At 48.5% G+C, this 20,772-nt stretch overlaps 1 protein-coding gene across 1 annotated transcript; it reads left to right on the top strand.

Moving 5' to 3' along the window:
* The first annotated feature begins 1,444 nt into the window (after positions 1 to 1,444).
* On the top strand, positions 1,445 to 19,676 carry col1a2 (collagen, type I, alpha 2). Its single transcript, XM_079749463.1, has 47 exons — positions 1,445 to 1,522; positions 2,510 to 2,566; positions 3,142 to 3,186; positions 3,375 to 3,428; positions 3,520 to 3,573; positions 3,683 to 3,736; positions 3,924 to 3,977; positions 5,032 to 5,085; positions 5,596 to 5,640; positions 5,764 to 5,862; positions 6,164 to 6,217; positions 6,651 to 6,749; positions 6,918 to 6,962; positions 7,298 to 7,396; positions 7,653 to 7,706; positions 7,870 to 7,977; positions 8,091 to 8,144; positions 8,301 to 8,399; positions 8,674 to 8,727; positions 8,931 to 9,029; positions 9,256 to 9,309; positions 9,448 to 9,501; positions 9,671 to 9,724; positions 10,138 to 10,191; positions 10,328 to 10,372; positions 10,496 to 10,594; positions 10,906 to 11,013; positions 11,199 to 11,252; positions 11,514 to 11,567; positions 12,225 to 12,278; positions 12,510 to 12,563; positions 12,696 to 12,803; positions 13,183 to 13,236; positions 14,016 to 14,069; positions 14,233 to 14,394; positions 14,564 to 14,671; positions 14,876 to 14,983; positions 15,226 to 15,279; positions 15,444 to 15,551; positions 15,704 to 15,757; positions 15,905 to 16,012; positions 16,317 to 16,370; positions 16,484 to 16,591; positions 16,788 to 17,034; positions 17,287 to 17,471; positions 17,642 to 17,884; positions 18,210 to 19,676. The coding sequence occupies exons 2-47, from the start codon at positions 2,564 to 2,566 to the stop codon at positions 18,354 to 18,356; spliced, it is 3,813 nt and encodes a 1,270-aa protein (XP_079605589.1). The 5' UTR covers positions 1,445 to 1,522; positions 2,510 to 2,563; the 3' UTR covers positions 18,357 to 19,676.
* Positions 19,677 to 20,772: the final 1,096 nt, after the last annotated feature.

The following is a 20,772-nucleotide window of genomic DNA, read 5'->3' as shown; positions in this document are numbered from 1 at the left end:
AATTCCCTTGAAGCCATAATCTCTCTCTATAACGCTGATATTTAGTGATCAATGAGCAGGGGTCAAGATCATGACATTTTCTCAGTGTGACAAGCGAAAGGTCATTTTATGTCCTGACAACATGGAGGTTGTCTCAGATCACCATGTTGATACAGTATGATGAGTGACACTTCTGGTGTCTCAATGGAGCTGTGAAAAGTTTATTTTATAATAACTCTTTTTCACCCTTTTGGATTCAGACAAAGTCGTGGTTGAATGAATCACGTGCCAGATCCAGTTGTTGTTTCCCTCTCTGCAGCTCTGTACTAAACACTGCCCGTTTATTATTTATGAGTTATTATATTACTTATTATGTGTACAGTGTACACAGCGATCTGGGAGCAGATTTATGAGGCTCTGCATCTGCATGAACATGTACAGCATCACAAATCCCCTGCATGTTAATGGGTTGATGTGCAATGAGAAAGATTTACAGCAATGCTGAACAGTGCATGATATAGCCAGCACAGTTAAATGACACAAAGAAATAAATAACATGATTTATTTATCTTCTATTTCTACTCAGGGAAGATTCAAAGTGAGCAATCAAACCCTGGTTGGATGTGTCATTTAGCCCTTTGAGTGTGGTGTGTGTGATGTGCGAAGCATAGCTCAGGGCAGACATTGTAGGCATCAGCTATAGCCAAAGGCCAGGTTCAATGAAGTGGACTGAAATATGTTCCCACCTGAATGGTGCTTAACTTAACATATCTGAAATCTTAAACCTAAAAGAAGCTAGGCCAGCTTCTTTTAGGTTTAAGATTTTAGATATGTTAAGTTTTAGTCTACCTTCATTTTTTTTACGTGAACTTGCCTCACTGTTTAAATAATGTCTGGCTCTGACTCATCAATTCTTTATTTATATTCCTCAGGTCCCGAAAGGACCAAGAGGTGAAAGGGTAAGCCAATATCAAACTCATTAATTATGACAAGATGCATGACAATGCCATATTTGCTGGATAGAGACTTTCATGGAGTTTATCAGGTTGATATATGATGACCCCGATTGACCTTTCAACTTGGATAGGCCACACCCCTTTGTTTACATCACGCACAGCCTAAAGCCGCCTGCCGTGATGTCACATTTGATACAAACAATAATGGACCAATCTCTGCTGCACGACGGCTGAAAATAACCCGAAATACAAACATTTGTTGTATATTATTTTTTCTGACTTTGGCTAACATATCCAGACCAATTCATATTTATCTTTTCTAAACTTTATTAACAATAATAAAACAATTTAGCAAAAGGACATGAAGCTTTTATTCAAGTTGAGACCAAACCGAGCTCCACAGCCGAACAGATTTGTGACTATGGCAGCATCTCAGTAGACATGGTGGCTATGTGTTAATCAGTAACAATCAATAAAGACTGACCAAAGGCTTTCCTTTACAGGGACCCCAGGGTCCTAATGGGAAGGATGGCAGACCTGGCCGCCCCGGCCCTGCTGGGCCCCCAGGACCCCCAGGCCTCGGCGGAGTAAGTGTCCTATAGGGGCTGTCTTGGTTCCAAAGTGCTGCTGGGTGGGGGAGCTGAAGGTGGATGTTGGTTCTAAAGTGTGACTGGGTGGGGGAACTGAAGATGGGTGCTGGTTCTAAAGTGTGACTGGGTGGGGGAACTGAAGATGGGTGCTGGTTCTAAAGTGTGACTGGGTGGGGGAACTGAAGGTGGATGTTGGTTCTAAAGTGTGACTGGGTGGGGGAACTGAAGGTGGATGTTGGTTCTAAAGTGTGACTGGGTGGGGGAACTGAAGGTGGATGTTGGTTCTAAAGTGTGACTGGGTGGGGGAACTGAAGGTGGATGTTGGTTCTAAAGTGTGACTGGGTGGGGGAACTGAAGGTGGATGTTGGTTCTAAAGTGTGACTGGGTGGGGGAACTGAAGGTGGATGTTGGTTCTAAAGTGTGACTGGGTGGGGGAACTGAATGTTGATGAAGGCCACTCAGTAAATAAGGTTAACCGGCTGGTATATCCAATTGTAACCGTAAGGTATCGTCTGCCTTGGATAGAAGCTCCAGGAAGATGCTGATTTGCTGTTCATCTGTTTGATAAACAATGAAGCCCTTAAACTCACCTGACCCACATTCTGGCACAATTATAGCAATGGAACAGACAATTATAAATTGGGGCCAGGAAAACTATTGGAATGCATTGATGTGCATTACCGGGTTACCTTTGGCCTCTTGGCCTGGGCTCACTTGGCCCCATGAGGGCTAAATGAAGGCCTTAAACACTTGAGCTTGCACTCTGGAAGCTTTTTTAACTCAAGGCCTCATGGTACAAATCATATGTAGGCCTGCTGTCACATTCCAAAAGCCGACATGGGCATGAGTGTCAACTGAAACTTGCAACCCGTAAATAACCTACAATGAATTAGAAAATAAGTATATTGTATTGTATGAATTGTTTTATATGAATATTTTCTATATTTTGTCTCTTATTCTGGTTTTTATTTTTTACTCCAACAGAACTTTGCTGCTCAGTTCGATCACACCAAAGGCAATGAAGTTGGTCCCGGCCCCATGGTGAACACACACACACACACACACACACACACACACACACACACACACACACACACACACACACACACACACACACACACACACACACACACGCACACACACACACACACACACACACACACACACACACACACACACAAACTCACACATACACACACATGCACAAACTCTGAGACACACACACACATACACATCACCACACAGAACTACCAATGAGAACCCATCGAAGTCTGAAGACCTTTCCATGTCAGAGCACACCTGTCAAATAGGTTTCCGCTACAGTGTTTACTGTCATTCCCAATCAATGAATTATTCCCATGGAGTTCTGGGATGTATTCCACTTTATGGCATGCATTCTCACCTTAGCTTTCAGTCCAGTCAATGGACTCATCCTCAAAGAAATACATCCACACATTTCTGGACTACTTTAAGTGTGGTTTTCAAACACACAACCCTTTCTGTTGTATAGGATTCTGTCCTCAGCAGCATATCTTATTCACAGCCCACAACATTCACAGCCACTGGTGTTGGATAATGCTGTTGTTTGACCTTTGATTTCTTTCCTCTATCTCCAGGGAATCCCGGGATTGCCAGGCCCACCTGGACCTCCCGGCCCCCCTGTAAGTACCCCCTCACCAACCACTCACACACACACACACACACACACACACACACACACACACACTAATTAATTGTAAAAAAGGAGAAAAAAAAGCACCATGAAAGTGCTGCATGATTACCATGCGGAGGCCATTTTGTCTTGTTCATCACCGCTCATCGTCTGCTTGCGTGTTGTCTCCTACCTCAGGGCTCCCAGGGACACACCGGACACGCTGGTGAGCCCGGAGAGCCCGGACAGACCGTAAGTACATCTCATCACCACATCCACAATAACTCCTAATAGATGTACCTTGTAGCTGAAAGTAACCGGGTGGTGGGTGTGTCCCCTCTAGGGCCCCGTTGGTTCTCGCGGACCCCCTGGACCACCTGGCAAAGCTGGAGAGGACGTAAGTGAACGCTTGCTGGGTCTACGTCCCAGCAAAAACATCTGTAAAGTGTGTGTCTATGAAAGAGGAAGTAGGCGGCTGTTTGACCTTTGATCATGTTGGTGCGCAGGGTAACAACGGCAGACCTGGCAAGCCCGGTGATAGAGGGACTGCTGGACCCCAGGTGAGTGAATCGTCACCCCAAATGTCCCCTAAAAGGATCCTTGACCCCATCACTTAGGGTTAACCCCAACCACACTTCTGACGCATTATATTCACACAGCAATCCCCCCCTCCCCCAACATCTGGTCATTCTATGGTGGATTCCTTGGTGAACATCTGTAAACATCTGCATTGTTGTGTACCTGCAGGGTGCACGTGGATTCCCCGGAACCCCTGGACTTCCCGGCATGAAGGGACACAGAGTGAGTCGTCGCTGTTGTCACTTGTTTATTTGTTCGTTTGTCTTTGTTGTCGTTGTTGACCTCCTATTGCATTGCGTGGATTCAACCCGTATCCTCAGAATATGCGCATACAGTCCAGCACACCTGCACAACAAGGCTCCATCTGCTGGAGGCTAACACGAATAGCGCTGAGGCAAACATTTGTAGTGAGATGCAAGGCCTCGTGGGTTATCCACTCTGGGTTCCATTCCCTGTTCCCTGGGGACGGCTAGTTGTGTTTACATTGGTAGAATCCATTCTGCATGACAACATGCTTATTTTGGGCCAGTAACAGCCTCAATATAATTCCACCATAGATTCTACATTTTAAAGTGAAAGTAGCTCATTTTCAAACAGAACAATTCCATGATTGCGGAATTTGCTTTTAGAAACCAAAAACACCTTTAAAGTCGAAGGGTCATTCTAGCAATGCCCCTTGACTTCTCATGTGCTTTGCTCTCAAAGGGAAGAAGAGTTTAAGCTTAATGCGGAAGTCCATTGCAAAGCCTTGGCTCTTCCAAGTGGATGATGCTGCCGCTCCTATCACTCCTTTGTTTAGGTTTCCTACACCCGCTTAGGAATACCAAATGGAATACCTCATGATCTCAATATGAGGCCCTTCTACGGCTCATCCTGCAATGGCTTGTTGTTGAGTCTTGGGACTGTCTTAACTGCCTTGGTGGCAGTTAAGGCTCGATCATTACAGCAGCGTTCCCAGTCGAATGAAGGGGTTGATGGAACACTCATTAGATCCGGAAGCTTTCTAATATTTTTTTATTTATTTGATTAGAATCCTTGAGATTTCAATCTCCATTTCAGGAGCGACCTACGCAAGGAAGAAGCATGAAATATTAGAATGATATAATACAAAAAAGGACAATAAGCACTCATTCACAAGTATCCAGGAACATCTTGGTTAAGCGTACAACTCTGAACCTGCTTGAAATTCAAACATGGTAGTAATGTCCCTTCTGTGTGTTTCAGGGTTACAATCGTCTAACATGGTAGTAATGTCCCTTCCTTCTGTCTATTTCAGGGTTACACTGGTATTGATGGTCGCAAGGGAGAGCCCGGTGCATCCGGAATCAAGGTGAGTTTAGCGACAACACAACCCTAACCGCTCAACATCAGTTTTCTACCAGTGCGTTTTGAGACACACAGGTAGAAAACCTGCTGGGCCTTGGGTCTGCTGTGAGCACACAGCATCCATCCAGCCATCCTTAAGGATGAGGCCAGTAGCAGCCCATGGCCATCATTGATATTGTTGCTACCTACTGCAGGTGTCTATCTTAAACTATCTCAATGTGTCATTGCAGAAGATCTTTGGCTTGTTTTAAAGGAAGTTCCCTTTCAAAATACTCAAACAACCACGGAAACCCATACTCTTGTACACACTCACATGCATTCAGGCTCAAGCACAACTACACACAAAGACACACAGCCACACACACACACATACACACACATCACAGTCTTTAAGCATGCTATATGCATCACTTTTACGCTTGTATGTACCATATGACATGGTGCAAGGTACCACCATGTTGCAACCCAGGATGGGGCCATTCCATAACATGTTCTCTCTCTCTTCCTATCCTAGGGAGAGAGTGGTGCCCATGGATCTTCCGGAAGCCCAGGAATGGCTGTAAGTGCTCCATAGAAGCGCTTCCTACAGTGTATTGCAATTTTCTGCACATTTGACGATTCCCAGTACTTGTACGGTGTTGTGATGCAGCGGTCTTCTGCCTGCCCCCCCCCCCCCCTGCAGGGAGCTCGTGGTACGATTGGAGAGAGAGGCCGCGCTGGACCTGCTGGACCTGCTGGTGCTCGTGGTGCTGACGGCAATGTTGGACCCGCCGGTCCTGCTGTGAGTAGCTGCCCTGGTCCCTTCACCCGTTCACTCCTTCACCCCTCCACCCCTCACCCTTTACTCCTCACCCCTCACACCTATTACCTCACCCCTAACCCCACATCCTCACCCCTCACACCTGAACTCTGATCCCTCACCCCTCACCCCTAACCCCACATCCTCACCCCTCACACCTATATTGGCAACTACCCGTGCCAGACACAGACTGACCCCATGACCCTCATGTGGCTACCAACAGTAGAGCGATGACGTCAGCGCTTATGGTTTTGTAAAACATGTCTTCCATCTCCTCCTCCAGGGACCTCTTGGTGCCGCTGGTGCTCCTGGTTTCCCCGGCTCCCCTGGCCCCAAGGTAGGTGGTCAGCCACTTCCTGTTCAGCACTTCCTGTTCCTGGGACAACACTAATCATAGATCTGAAGGAGGGTCCGTTGCATCATATCCCCAGGGGAACTGGCATACATATAGACACACTGTGATATACATGTACATGATGTACATGTGCTGTCGTGTTATGAGTGGCAGTACCACACATAACACATCAATGTGTCAAAGCACATCATACAATACACACATGAAAACAAATACTACCTCAGTAAAGGTTGAAAGTTATTCCCCAAAGCCTAAAGCTATGATCAGTGATTTGATGTTCACACAGTGTGTCATCCTCGCCCCCAAGCATATACCGACACACAACATTGAGTCAGTTGTATCAATGCTAGTTGACGTCATCCAGCCCGGTAGGCTCTGATGGCTAACCTCTGGCCTCTCCTCGGTCTGTGTTCAGGGAGAGGTTGGACCCGCTGGATCATCCGGACCCTCCGGACCTCAGGGAGCGAGAGGAGAGCCCGGTACCAATGGTGCTGGTGGACCCGTCGGACCCCCTGTGAGTACAACATACAGTACTACAAGTCGCTTCCTTTGTTCTATTTGTTCCCAAAAAATGCTATTGTTGTATGAGTAATCCTGTTACTTTGGAAGCCATTCTTTGGACAGTAAATGTTGGATATTTTGTGGTGACAATATATTCTGTTTTCATTTGCTCTCCCCATAGGGCAACCCTGGTAACAACGGCCTGAACGGAGCCAAGGGAGCTTCCGTAAGTATAGAGGCCCCCAAGATATTAGGATGTGTGGATCCAATGATGAGTGGATCCAATGATGAGTGGATCCAATGATGTGTGGATCCAATGATGAGTGGATCCAATGATGAGTGGATCCAATGATGTGTGGATCCAATGATGTGTGGATCCAATGATGAGTGGATCCAATGATGTGTGGATCCAATGATGAGTGGATCCAATGATGAGTGGATCCAATGATGTGTGGATCCAATGATGTGTGGATCCAATGATGAGTGGATCCAATGCCGGATGTGTGTTGGTGTTGACCTCTGACCTCTGTCTGACCTCTCTCTGACCCCTGTGACCTCCAGGGTGCTGCTGGTGTTTCTGGAGCCCCTGGCTTCCTCGGAGCCCGTGGAGGACCCGGCCCCCAGGGGCCTCAGGGCGCTGCTGGAGCCAGAGGTCTTTCTGTGAGTCCACACATTAAAAAAACAATAACACACAAACAAACACGTGAATACAGACAATTCCCACAAACACATGTCTTGACCTCGGCACATGACACACACACATGCACACGCACACGCACACACACACACACACACATACTCAATTGAAACATGCAAACAAAGAAACAATGACACAATAAATAAGACAAATCCAACATTCTCACGGTGACGTGACTTGTGCCCGTCAGTGACCTCTGTTCCCCGCTCTCTCTTCTAGGGTGATCCCGGTACCTCAGGCGTAAAGGGAGACTCTGGCCCCAAGGGAGAGCCTGTAAGTGATGACCCCGTCGAGTCATTTCATCCTTATTTCCTTTTCCTCATGGTCAGAATGCACGTAGGTCACAGAGGATGCTCTGCTGAGCACTGTACACAAGGGGCCTGTTGTGACCCTCTCTCTCTCTCTCTCTCTCTCTCTCTCTCTCTCTCTCTCTCAGGGCCACCACGGACCCCAGGGTGTCCCCGGACCCCACGGAGAGGAGGGAAAGAGAGGACCCAGCGGTGAGGCCGGAGCTTCTGGCCCTGCAGGACCCCGCGGAGCTAGAGTGAGTTTCCTGCTGTTACGCAGGGAATCCCACTCATGCAAACACAGCTCTGTGTGTTAGGGGTGGGAGTGTGTTTTTTCTCAAGCTCTCTCTGCCTGTGTGTGACTCTCTAGGGTGCAGGTGGCAGCCGTGGGATTCCCGGATCCGAGGGAAGAGCCGGCCCCATTGTAAGTTATCCACAAGGACACCAACCAGACACCGATCCAGCGCCAGCGCCGCGTGTTGTGACCCTTATCTCTTTTGTTGCACACACACATCCATACGAAGCATACCGTTTACCTACCTTGAAGTTGAATGTGTGTGTGTTCGTGTGTGTGTCCTAGGGCATGCCCGGTGCCCGTGGTGCTACTGGTGCAGGTGGAGCGCGTGGAGCCCCTGGTGATGCTGGCCGCGCTGGAGAGACCGGTCTGACCGGAGCCAGAGTAGGTTCCCTATATCGATAATTATATAGATATGTATGTACATATTATTAAGAATACAATGCAATGTGTGTAGCCTGAGGTTGGAATCCCTCAGTTCATACATTTTACCTGGCTTGAGATTAATCCTAGGGCCTAGGCCTCGACATAGTATTGCTTTAGTACCATGTCCCTGCTCATGGCAGCAAGATATTCTGATATTGATTGATTGGTTGATTGATTGGTTGATTGGTTGATTGATTTCCTACTCAACTGATCAATGTTTTCCTGTCTACAGGGTCTGCCAGGTAGCCCTGGAAGCTCTGGACCCCCGGGCAAAGAGGGAGCATCTGTGAGTATCAAACCTACCTCCCATGTCTTAATGCAATCAATAAACGGATCCTTCTCTCCTCCTGCTATCACAAACTACACCTCTCGCCAACCTCTTCTCTACACAACGAATCAATGCAAAGAACATCTCAAGATGGGGAAACTGAAATTAATAAATGAGTAACTAGGTACTTCCTGTTCGGCACTTCCTGTGTTCCCCTCCAGGGTCCCGCTGGACAAGACGGCCGCACTGGTCCCCCCGGACCTACTGGACCCCGAGGTCAGCCCGGTAGCATCGGCTTCCTCGGACCCAAGGGACCTTCTGTGAGTAGGAGAAAGAAGTCCAGGATTTGTGCTATGGTTTTCTAGAGGAGTTGACATTGTCAACTCTACCGCTCTCAACTTTGACCTTGTCTTTAAAAGAGTAGTGGGTTTCTCCCAGTACTGTCTGGTCATGTAGGCATGACCTGTGAGAGGGTTGATGTTGGTACCATTCTTTATTTATAAATCCAAAATACGTTTCCCTAACCATGCTCTCTGTGTCCTTCAGGGCGAAGCTGGCAAGCCCGGAGACAAGGGACCCGCTGGCCCCTCTGGCCTGAGAGTAAGTGACCCTTTAACCCCCAGGTTCACCCATGTAGCATAACAAGCAGCATCACATTCACTGACCTGGGTACACCAGGTCCTCCTGACACCTGCCCCTCTGACTCTCTCTCTCCCTAACTCTCACTCTGTTTTTTAGGGAGCCCCTGGCCCTGAAGGCAACAACGGTGCTGCTGGCGCCCTTGGACCCGTTGTAAGTGCTCCCACCAATCGCCACGCACGGAACATAACAGCACATAAACCGAAACCGGATGTGAACAACAGGCATCCAGGTGGACAAGAGAATCACAGGTGCACGGTACCATTTATTTTTTGCACTCTCTCTCTCTCTCGCTGCCTCTCTCTCTCTCTCCTTCATGCAGGGAGGTGCTGGTGAGAAGGGAGAGCAGGGACCCGCTGGAGGTCCTGGTTTCCAGGTTTGTATTCACCCCCATTCAGCAGATCTTAGCATTTTCAGTGTCGGGAAACATTGCCTATCCTATAGTGTTGTGCCCAGCGTGGAAACGGCAGCATAGACACAGCACGGTCACTTCAAGCAGCTTTTTCTTTGCCTTTTCAATGCGATACACAGTGCTTGCAATGCATGAGCTACACATTAGCCTAGCTGCGTAGGGGAGATTACAGGTGAACTTAAACACTACTTAAAGACTAAGTAAGTACACTCACTACAAATACTGCACGCTGTAGACGCCGAACTACCGTTAAACCAAACCTTCCATATGGTTTTGCAACATCTGTCATTACTTATCATTCCAGGATGGAAGCAAACATGATTTGTTTTTGGTGATGATTTTGAGTTTTGATCGTGTTATTTGTGTGATGACCTCAGGGACTCCCTGGTCCCGCTGGACCTGCCGGAGAGGCTGGCAAGCATGGAGATAGAGTAAGTATCTCTCTCTCTCTCTCTCTCTCTCTCTCTCTCTCTCTCTCTCTCTGTCTGACACTCGCACACACACACCTGTATGGTCGAGTGACCAGGGAACCAGGTTTAACCGTCCACTGTCTCGTCTTACCAACAGGGTGTCCCCGGAGACCAGGGCCTTGCTGGAGCCGCTGGAGTTAAGGTGAGGGCCCCCCTCATCCAACGAGGACGTCCCTCGCTCTCAATAGATGTCCCATGGTCATTTTTTGATCAACAACCAATCGTCTGTTGACTTGACATCATGTGATCTGCCTGTGGCCAATAGGGAGAGCGCGGTAACCCCGGAGTCGCCGGATCCTCTGGACCTCAGGGACCCATCGGAGCCCGTGGACCCGCTGGTATCCCCGGTACTGATGGTGGCAAGGTGAGGGGCCATCCCCGGGGGGGCTGTGATTGGCGGATGCAGTACAGGCGAGATGGAAGATAGATCAGAACCAGAATGCATGAAGATGTTACAGATGTCACTCATATCAAGTTGTAGATATCAGATTTATGTCACTTTGAAATAAGAACAGTTTCAATTTCATGAATGTGTTTTTTCTTTTTTACTGGCTGACAATGGCCCTGCCTCAAATACAAAGAAAGCAGACAGAGATTAATGAATGAGCAAACACACACGCCCTTGGATAACGAGGGGGGACCATAACCTGTGTGTGTGTGTGTGTGTGTTTCCAGGGAGAGCCTGGCTCTGTCGGAGCTGCTGGTAACGCTGGACACCAGGGAAGCGGTGGCATGCCCGGAGAGCGCGGAGGTGCCGGTACGCCCGGTGGCAAGGGAGAGAAGGTACGCCCCCCCCCCCCCCCGATACCCACCACCTTCCGGATCACGAGTCCATCAGTGTCCCGCATTGCATGAGACTTACAGCTGCAAACAGCGTTTGTGGTACGAGACATTTTGTGTTTCCCTCTCTCTACCTCTCTCCCTGATTCCCTCCCTCTCTCTGTCTCCTCTCTCCTAACCCCCTCTAGGGAGAGGCTGGCCACAGAGGTCCCGACGGAAACGTTGGCAGAGATGGATCCCGTGTAAGTTATAGTCCACATATCCCCCTTGTGCAGCCTTATGTAGTCACAGAATGCACTTTATATGGACACTTTATGAAGTGGAAACAATATATATACACTGCATAAAAATAAATAATGGCGATCGGTATCTATACACTATGTGAAGAGGAAACTCTATAGAAAGCAAAATAGACTTAAATACAATAAACATATGATTGCATCTTGTGATTAGCATGTCAAAGTGTAGAAGACGTTGGTATTAAAGGTGGGGTGTGTTTGTAGGGTGCCCCCGGACCAGGCGGACCCCCAGGACCTAATGGTGCTAACGGAGACAAGGTTTGTGTTGAACATGTTCAGCCTGTTGTTTTCACTCACACATCACCACAAACAATAGCAGAAAACACACTACATGCACTTCGGTCATGAGATGGTCCAAAAATGTAGACTTTCAGAAACTTTTCAGGCAACATTGTGGCTTTGAAATGTTCCAATAAGCCAAAAATGAAGGCTTGCCTTGACACTCAACCCTATATATTTATACCATCCCAATAGCTTGCTTGTCCATTAACAAAACTACACCAATTAGGGGATCTAAAGCATGTCAGCACCTGTGTTAACTAAGATCTCCAACCCTAGCTGAAGGAGATGTTCAACTAATTATCCGCAAAAGGAGAACCTCAGCATCGCCACCTGCTGGCTAGCCAATCACAGCACATCAACATGTTATCCTGACTGTTTGCTAATGCTAGGCTAACAGCAAACATAGCTAAGAAATAATTTAGTTTATTTTTATTTTTCCCAACCATTCAAGAAATATAGGAAGAATAAAGAGGAAATAAAGTGGGATCCAGTTTGACAAATCCTTTGTTTCCAGGGCTCTTTGAATTGAATTGGCCCTCAACAACAACAAAACAAGATTTGTACTTATTTTGAATTGAAACATTTTCAGTCTTTCCCTTGCTGTGTGCTGACCACTGATGTTCCCTCCTCCAGGGTGAGAGCGGTTCCTTCGGACCCCCCGGCCCCTCGGGAGTCCGTGGACCCTCCGTAAGTGGCCCCTTTTTATTATTACATTATATTACATTATTATTATCATTGTATGGTATCGTTTGATTTGAACTTACAGGCTCAACATTATCATGTTAATCCTAACCAAGGAAGTCAATGCTGTACATTTGGCTGCCGGCATAATGCATCCGGGTTGAGTCGGGCTCGAACCCAGTCCTCGTTCCTGACCCGTTCCCCTTCCTCTTCCTCCCTTCCTCTTCCTCCCTGCAGGGTGAGCGTGGAGAGGTTGGACCCGCCGGATCCGCTGGATTCGCTGGACCCCCTGTAAGTCTGCAGGCCGAAAAATGCACATACACACTGACACACACACAGACACACACACACACACACACACACACACACACACACAAAGAGCCTCACACACACTGATGCAGCCTCTGTGGTCTGGCCCTACAGGGTGCTGATGGACCGTCAGGAGTCCGTGGAGAGCGTGGACCCGCTGGAGGCAAGGGAGACATCGGACCCGCTGGCCCTGCCGGACCCGCCGGACAGTCCGGACCCTCTGTGAGTACCACCCCCCTCACACACACACACACACACACATGCAGACCCCCACACTGTTGACCCCGGTTGAAGGAGAGGTGATGAAGTGAGGCAAGGGCGGGTTAGCATAAAGGGTAAGTGCTCTAGATCATGCATAATAGACAATCCTTCAAAAAGAGAAATCTAGAATAAAAGTCAAAAAACAGTCAATAATGCACAAGAATCCGTGGCAAACAGAAGAGCTTTATGAGCCCTGAGGGGTACAAGAGGGGTTGGCAACGAGGGCACGGAGGGTTTGGCTTCAGAGATAACAGCGGTAATGAGGATCATGTTGGCAGAGGCATACGCGAAGACTGGGATGACTGGCACCAACCCTGACCTCTCTCCCCTCTCCTCCCAGGGTGCCGCCGGACCCGCTGGACCCCCTGGCGGCCGTGGTGACAACGGACCCAGTGTAAGAACCCGTACATGATACTGATAAGAGTGGTCCTTAGGACTACTATTATGATTATTAAGACCAATGTAGGCATTTCAACATCTTACTTCAAAGATGGATCCCAGAAGCTGCTCTACTGAGACTCAAACATACGCAACACACATACACAACACACATACGCAACACACATACGCAACACACATACGCATCACACATACGCATCACACATACGCAACGCACACATGCAACACACATAGGCAACGCACATACACAACACACATACACAACACACATACGCAGCACACATACACGACACACATGCACAACACACATACGCAACACACATACTTAACACACGTACACAACACACATACACAACACACATACGCAACACACATACACGACACACATGCACAACACACATACGCAACACACATACTTAACACACGTACACAACACACATACACAACACACATACGCAGCACACATACGCAACACATGCACAACACACATACGCAACACACATACTGAACACACGTACACAACACACATACACAACACACATACGCAGCACACATACGCAACACATATACGCAACACACATACGCAGCACACATACGCATCACACATACACCAGTAATAGGGCTTGTCAAATGTGACACACATCCCACAATGAACCTGTGAAATGATTTGTCATTAGGGAGTCATCGGTTGAGGCTGGTTTAGGTTGACTTAGAACTGAACAGTACCACTGCTCTCTTGAGTCTTGATTGATTTGCTTGTGTCTCTGACTTCAGGGTCTGACTGGTTTCCCTGGTGTTGCTGGTAGAGTTGGCGCTGCCGGTCCCTCTGTGAGCATCACACACACCTACACACACACACACACACACACACACACACACACACACACTCACACACCAAGCTTGACATATCTCCCATTTCCTATGCACTTATCCTACTTCATTTAAAACCTGCAGTCCATCTCATGTGAACCTCTCCTTCCATCACTCCCAGGGCATTGTTGGCCCCCCTGGCTCCGCCGGCCCCGCCGGAAAGGACGGCCCCCGCGGTCTCCGTGGAGACTCTGGCCCCGCTGGCCCCCCTGGTGAGCAGGGTATGATTGGCCCCGCTGGTCTGGCTGGAGACAAGGGACCCTCTGGAGACTCCGGTCCCGCTGTAAGTTGCCCCGTCTCGTTTGGGAAAGAAGTTTCTACCAAGAGACCAAAAAAGAAACGTCATTTCATCCATGGTGTCTTTCATGAGGTCAGGTGCCTGTAAGCCAATTGGGCCCTCATTCCTCCCATTGACCTATGATGTGTGTGTGTGTGTGTGTGTGTGTGTACAGGGTCCCCCCGGAACCTCAGGACCCTCTGGTCAGCTTGGTGGACAGGGATACGTTGGTCTGCCCGGATCCAGGGGAGACCGCGGTGTCCCCGGTGGAGCTGGAGGCCAGGTGTGTACAATGCCACCACATGAACACAATTGAGCGTTGCACCTGTCAAATGCTCAGGCTAGCAAGCCCTGGTGTTCGGCTCACCTATTCTAGGAATCGCCACAACTTTCCCCTTGATCCAGTCTTTGACCCGGTGTGTGTGTGTGTGTGTGTGTGTGTGTGTGTGTGTGTGTGTGTGTGTGTGTGTGTGTGTTCCTCCTATAGGGAGAGGCTGGTAGAGTTGGCCCCGCTGGGTCTTCCGGACCCCGTGGACCTTCTGGAAACATCGGCATGCCCGGTATGACCGGACCTCAGGGAGAGGCTGGCCGTGAGGTGAGGATCGTTGCGTTCGTTGCCTCGTGTGACAGTAGCCAACTCCTCGCGGAAATGTAGCCCGGTTTCTACAAGTAGACGGTCCTGCTTAGTGCACGCTCGCGTACATCCGTAGAAATGTGTTAGCATCTAGTTGAGCTAGCTTAGCTCAATTACTTCTGCTCCCTAGCCAAGATGTCAGGTTTCTGGCGATGCCAGTGCCTGCGGTACCCTAACGCCTGCTCTATGGTGCTGATCCTCAGGGTGTGACTGGAAACGATGGACCCCCTGGGCGCCCCGGTATCGCTGGGATCAAGGTAAGGCGTCACAAAGGTTTTTTCTGACTTGCCTACATTGATGACACACACACACACACACACACACACACACACACAGAGACGCACGGATGCACACACCTCTGAATGCGTGTGATCATCCTCATGATGGCTGACGGCCTCCCCCCCATCACCCCCCCTCACAGGGAGACCGTGGAGAGCCTGGATCAAACGGACCCATGGGCATGGCTGGAGCTCCCGGACCCTCTGGCCAGACCGGCCAGGCTGGCAGAGCCGGAAACCGTGGAGAGTCTGTAAGTACACCTGACCTGAACTCACCCCCCCACCCCCCCCCCCCCCCCCCCCCCCCCCCACCCCCACCCCCACCCCCAATGCAGCAGGGTTTCATATCATCCCTGTTGTCACATTGATCTAACCCTCCTCTCTGTCTGTTCTGTGTCTCTAGGGACCCGCAGGCCCCACCGGCCCCTCAGGGATGTCCGGAGCTAGAGGCGCACCTGTAAGTGTTCCTTTTTAAAGAGAAAGTGACCGTGAATCGATTCATCCATGATAAGAAATCCGTTTCCTTATCTTTTTGAGTCCCTTAACCATAAAAAGGGATTTTTTTGCTGACTGTGTGTGTGTGTGTGTGTGTGTGTGTTTACAGGGACCCGCAGGACCCCGTGGTGAGAAGGGTGTTGGTGGAGAGAAGGGAGAGAGAGGAATGAAGGGACTGCGTGGACATGGTGGACTCCAGGGAATGACCGGCCCCCCCGTGAGTGACTCCCCCCTCCAGCAGCAGCAACACACTTTAAACACGACAATGCACCCACAAAGATAAAACACATTGTGACAAAGCTTTTATTTAAATGGTATGGGATTACTCTGGCCCCCTTGTGGCAAGAGGAGAGATTGCAGCCTATCCGTCCACAGGCTCTTTCAAAAAGCTTGAAATATAACCGACTGATAATTACAATTTATAAGGACAATTCAAGTCTTTATAATAGTATGATATTCAGTGTTACCTCTATGGGTTGTCTGTTGTTGTTGTTTTCTGATGCGGTTCCCACTCCCTACAGGGCCAATCTGGTGACGCTGGCTCTGCTGGACCTGCTGGACCCTCTGGACCCAGAGTGAGTGGAAAACTCAATTACCCACAATGCCATGCCTGGATCTCAACCACCTGGCCATCCGAGTGGCTTTATTCCGCACCTCCTCCTAATGGTTTATTATGCTTTCCTTCCAGGGCCCCGCTGGACCCCACGGACCCCCTGGCAAGGATGGTAGATCTGGTAGCCATGGAACCATTGGAGCTCCCGGTGCCCGTGGACCCCCAGGATACCTCGGACCCGCTGTGAGTCCATCCAGCCCCTGACCCTTCATTCAAAAAACCTAACCTTAAAAAACCAGACTCGTCTCATATGCATGAGTTTACGCTAGCCCTTGAGTTAGCATTAGCTAACGCCTTTCCTTATGGGTGATCAAAACCCCGATCGGACGGCCGGTGTGTCGATCCCCTCTCTGACCCGTTTTGTGTCCGTGGACGGCAGGGTCCCAACGGATCTCCCGGTCTTCCCGGACCCCCTGGCCCCGCCGGCGATGGATACGACGTCTCCGGAGGATACGATGAGTACAGAGCCGACCAGCCAGCCCTGAGGGCCAAGGACTACGAGGTGGATGCCACCATCAAGTCCCTGAACAGCCAGATCGAGAACCTGCTCAGCCCCGAGGGCTCCAGGAAGAACCCCGCCCGCACCTGCCGCGACATCAAGCTCGGACACCCCGAATGGGCCACCGGTGAGTCCAGGCTCGGGCCACCCTTAGCTGGTACCCTAAGCAGTAGCTCCCTGTTCCCGTTTACCTTAAGTGCTGCGGATGCTTTGATCCAGCCTGACAGTTAAAGCATACAGTCAAAAATCGAAGTAGTAGCTAAAATCCCAGTGCTGCATGACCCAGCATCTCATCGAATGCTCCAGCCGTCTTATCGGCGTGATTGAGAGTAAGATTAAGCCTCTAAAATGCTTCTTCCCTTCCCTCTCCCTCTGCTAGGCTTCTACTGGATCGACCCTAACCAGGGATGCACCAACGACGCCATCAAGGTGTTCTGCGATTTCTCCACCCGCGAGACCTGCATCTTCGCCCACCCCGCCAGCATCGCCCAGAAGAACTGGTTCAGAAGCACCCAGAACAAGAAGCACGTCTGGTTCGGAGAGACCATCAACGGAGGCACCGAGGTGAGGCCCCCCTGTGGTTAACACCCCACCTTCCTCGGGAAAAAAAACGTTTGGTTTGATTCTGTGCAGTTCAATAATAACGATAATGATAATAATGTTAATTACGCCGCGAAGCATACCTCCACTAACTCCTCTCCCCCCTCCACCCTCTCTCTCTCTCCCTCTTCCAGTTCACCTACAACGACGAGACCCTCAGCCCACAGAGCATGGCCACTCAGCTGGCCTTCATGCGCCTGCTGTCCAACCAGGCCAGCCAGAACGTCACCTACCACTGCAAGAACAGCGTGGCCTACATGGACGCTGAGAGCGGCAACCTGAAGAAGGCCGTGCTGCTGCAGGGCTCCAACGACGTGGAGCTCCGCGCCGAGGGCAACAGCCGCTTCACCTTCAACGTGCTGGAAGACGGATGCACTGTAAGTGATCCCTACCCTCCGCACTAAGCCTTAAGCCCCCTACAACACCAGCCGCTATCGCCACTGGGTTTAGTCCTGGCATGGCTCTTGTTTTAGTTATTTATGGTCCTTGATGAGATAACTCTAAGCTGGGTTGGTTCTATTCATGCTGATGAGTTATGGTTATGGTACGCTCGAAGATAGACCTTTGTGCGGATAGATTGTGTTACAGAATGGGAGTTATCTCAGATAGCTCTATGTGTTATGTGTTGTCTATTGGCTCCTGTTATCCACTCTTCTGACGCTCTGTTTCTCTCTCTCTCTTTGTCCCTGCCACCACTCACAGTCACACACTGGCGAATGGAGCAAGACAGTCATCGAGTACAGAACAAATAAGCCATCTCGCCTGCCCATCCTCGACATTGCACCTTTGGACATTGGTGGAGCCGATCAGGAGTTTGGCTTGGACATTGGCCCAGTCTGTTTCAAATAAATAGACTCATGTTAAATTAACACCTCCCCCTCCCAGAAAAAAAGAGTGAAAGAAAGAAAAAAAGAAAATCTCTGCCCTTCTTTCTTTGTTGTTTTTTTATACTGAATGCTGATTCCTCTCGGCGCCTCCACTTGCTTAAGCTGGGCAACTATCGGAGTGGAACGGACGGACTGAATGGAGCGATTGTGCAATGCAAATTAATACAGCCAACGAATGGGAACGCAGGAAAACACCTTGTTGTGGGACACCATGCCATCGTTTTGTAAAAAATAAAAGAAGTGTAATAAAAACGCTGAAAGTATGCATCACTTTGTGGTCTTTGTATATCTTCCAAAGAGGAGGAGGTTTAAAACCACAATTTCCATGAAAAAAAGGTTTAGACTACCTCACGACCTGTACATTAAGAAAATACTATTGACAAAACCCGGTTTCCTGCAACAGAAGGTGTTGGAAAAGTTGCGAGACTTCGAGTTCTGTCGCCGTTTCATCAGAGGGTGCTCTACTGCGGGGGTCCATGAGATCTATGGTGCTATTACGCAGCAAACCACTCTGCCCATCTGTATTACTTTGTATTGACCTTCCAACCAGGAGCATCGCACTAGTCCTCCCTGGTACCTGCCACCCCCCCAGTTTAAGCAGGTGGAATTCCCTTTAAACTAATGCCTTGTCTGGTTTTTGTTTTCCCCCTCCGTTGTTTCATTTGATTTCCTTTCTCATTTTTTTTGTGTAGAAGGTTTTCTTTTTGTCCAAGCTTTTTACTCTTCTCAAGTCCCACACTCAGTGGTCATACTGACATACTGCATTTCAGCGCAAAAAAACTCTCTTCCCCCCCCTGAAAAAAAAAGCCAACACCACAAAGTTTATTGTACCTATTTTGTATATGTGAGATGTTTAAATAAATTGTGAATGGTTCTGAAATAAAGCATGTCCAGTGTTCGAAAAACTCCATCCTTCAGTGACTAGAGTGCTTTTGTGTTTCGACAACACAATGGTTAGAAGTTGTAGAAGAACGACAACTGTTTTTCTTTTTTTTTCTTTTTCGGTTACAGCCCTCAGTTTAGCTGATGATTTGCATAATCGTCTTTCGATGTAAAATTAAATTCACATCTTCATTGATCCTCCATACCCTTTTTCCTGCTACCTTTTTTTTAAACATAAAGCACCCGACATATGTACAGTAATATATCTGTTGAAACTGTCCATGCCAATGTTTGATTACTAACATACTTTGTTGTCATGTAAATATGCCTCTTCTTCTGACACTGCTTTTCCTCGCATAATACAGCTTTTGCATCCAAATAAATTTTGGTGTGATTTGGATCGAGGCCTTGGATTCTGGTGATGCATCCATACTTTATTTATCTTTATACATCTTCGAGTGGTAGCCATAAAACACCCTTTGACATGAAAACACCCCTCTTTACAAAGCGAATTCAAAACCACAGTGGACAGAGTAAGGTGTCTCAGGGTAAGGTCAGAAACATACAGAACAGTATAAAAACACATCCGGAAACAAACCCACTTGTGATGTCAGAAGAGGCTGATTTTCAAAACGGCTTGTAACGGCTAATCAGACTCACACCTGTTGATACAATATGTCACCTTTAGCCCAGTTCAGACCAAAGATTCGCCTCGCAACGACAATCAACCACCTTGTACCCCAAGGTTCGTTGGATGCTTAAATGATGCTGATAACTTCAACGTGTTGGCGATAATGCTTAGTGCATGGCTAATCAGTATGACACAATTTAGTGAGCCTATCTTTAATGTGTACAGGCAAAATAAATCAAACAGGGGTTTCTTCTCCTTTTTATGCTTTGCGATATATATTCTTTGAAACGTGGCTCTGATACATATGAAGTCCTATTTCTTCAAGGGCTCCTTCACTTGTTCATTTGACTTGGAACTAAAGAAAAAAAAAGAAATGGTTTATTTAAATACTACCGGTATTTATTTATGTTTCTTTCTCCCTGAAAATTAACCGCTCTGTTCAAAGGCAATGTTGTTCACAAACGCTAGAGGGCAGTGTAAGAACGTGGCCTTCTTCAGCGAGGCGCCAGATTGTGTTCTTCCAATTTGGGATGGAGCAGGCACATATTGTGTTTGAATGCCTTATCACTGTAGCGTATCATTTGTCTACGATCATGGAGTAAACAGAAGTTCTCAATTTGCCCGCTTCAGACACTCTCTGGGGCAGCCAGCGTTTGAAGTGTAAGAAAGCACTCAGTAGAAGAAAGGATACTCTGGCAGAAAATCCTGTCATTATAGGAGGCTGCACAGAAGTAGCAGCCCGACACTTTGTTTTCCTCCAGCATCTCCGTCTTGCACTTATGTCTCTGTCCCCACAACTGTACGTTCATGATGAGAACACAGATAGACCTCCAGTCTAACTATCACCACGTACTTCTGCATATTA

Source organism: Pollachius pollachius (assembly GCF_949987615.1).
Source record: "Pollachius pollachius genome assembly, chromosome: 13".
NCBI lineage: Eukaryota > Metazoa > Chordata > Actinopteri > Gadiformes > Gadidae > Pollachius > Pollachius pollachius.
This window is presented reverse-complemented; position numbering and strand designations above follow the sequence as displayed.

Coding starts and splice junctions, on each gene's coding strand:
- col1a2 (XM_079749463.1), top strand. Junction 5,863..6,163: donor TTGGACCCGCCGGTCCTGCT/GTGAGTAGCTGC, acceptor CTCCTCCTCCAG/GGACCTCTTGGTGCCGCTGG. Junction 10,192..10,327: donor CTGGCAAGCATGGAGATAGA/GTAAGTATCTCT, acceptor TCTTACCAACAG/GGTGTCCCCGGAGACCAGGG.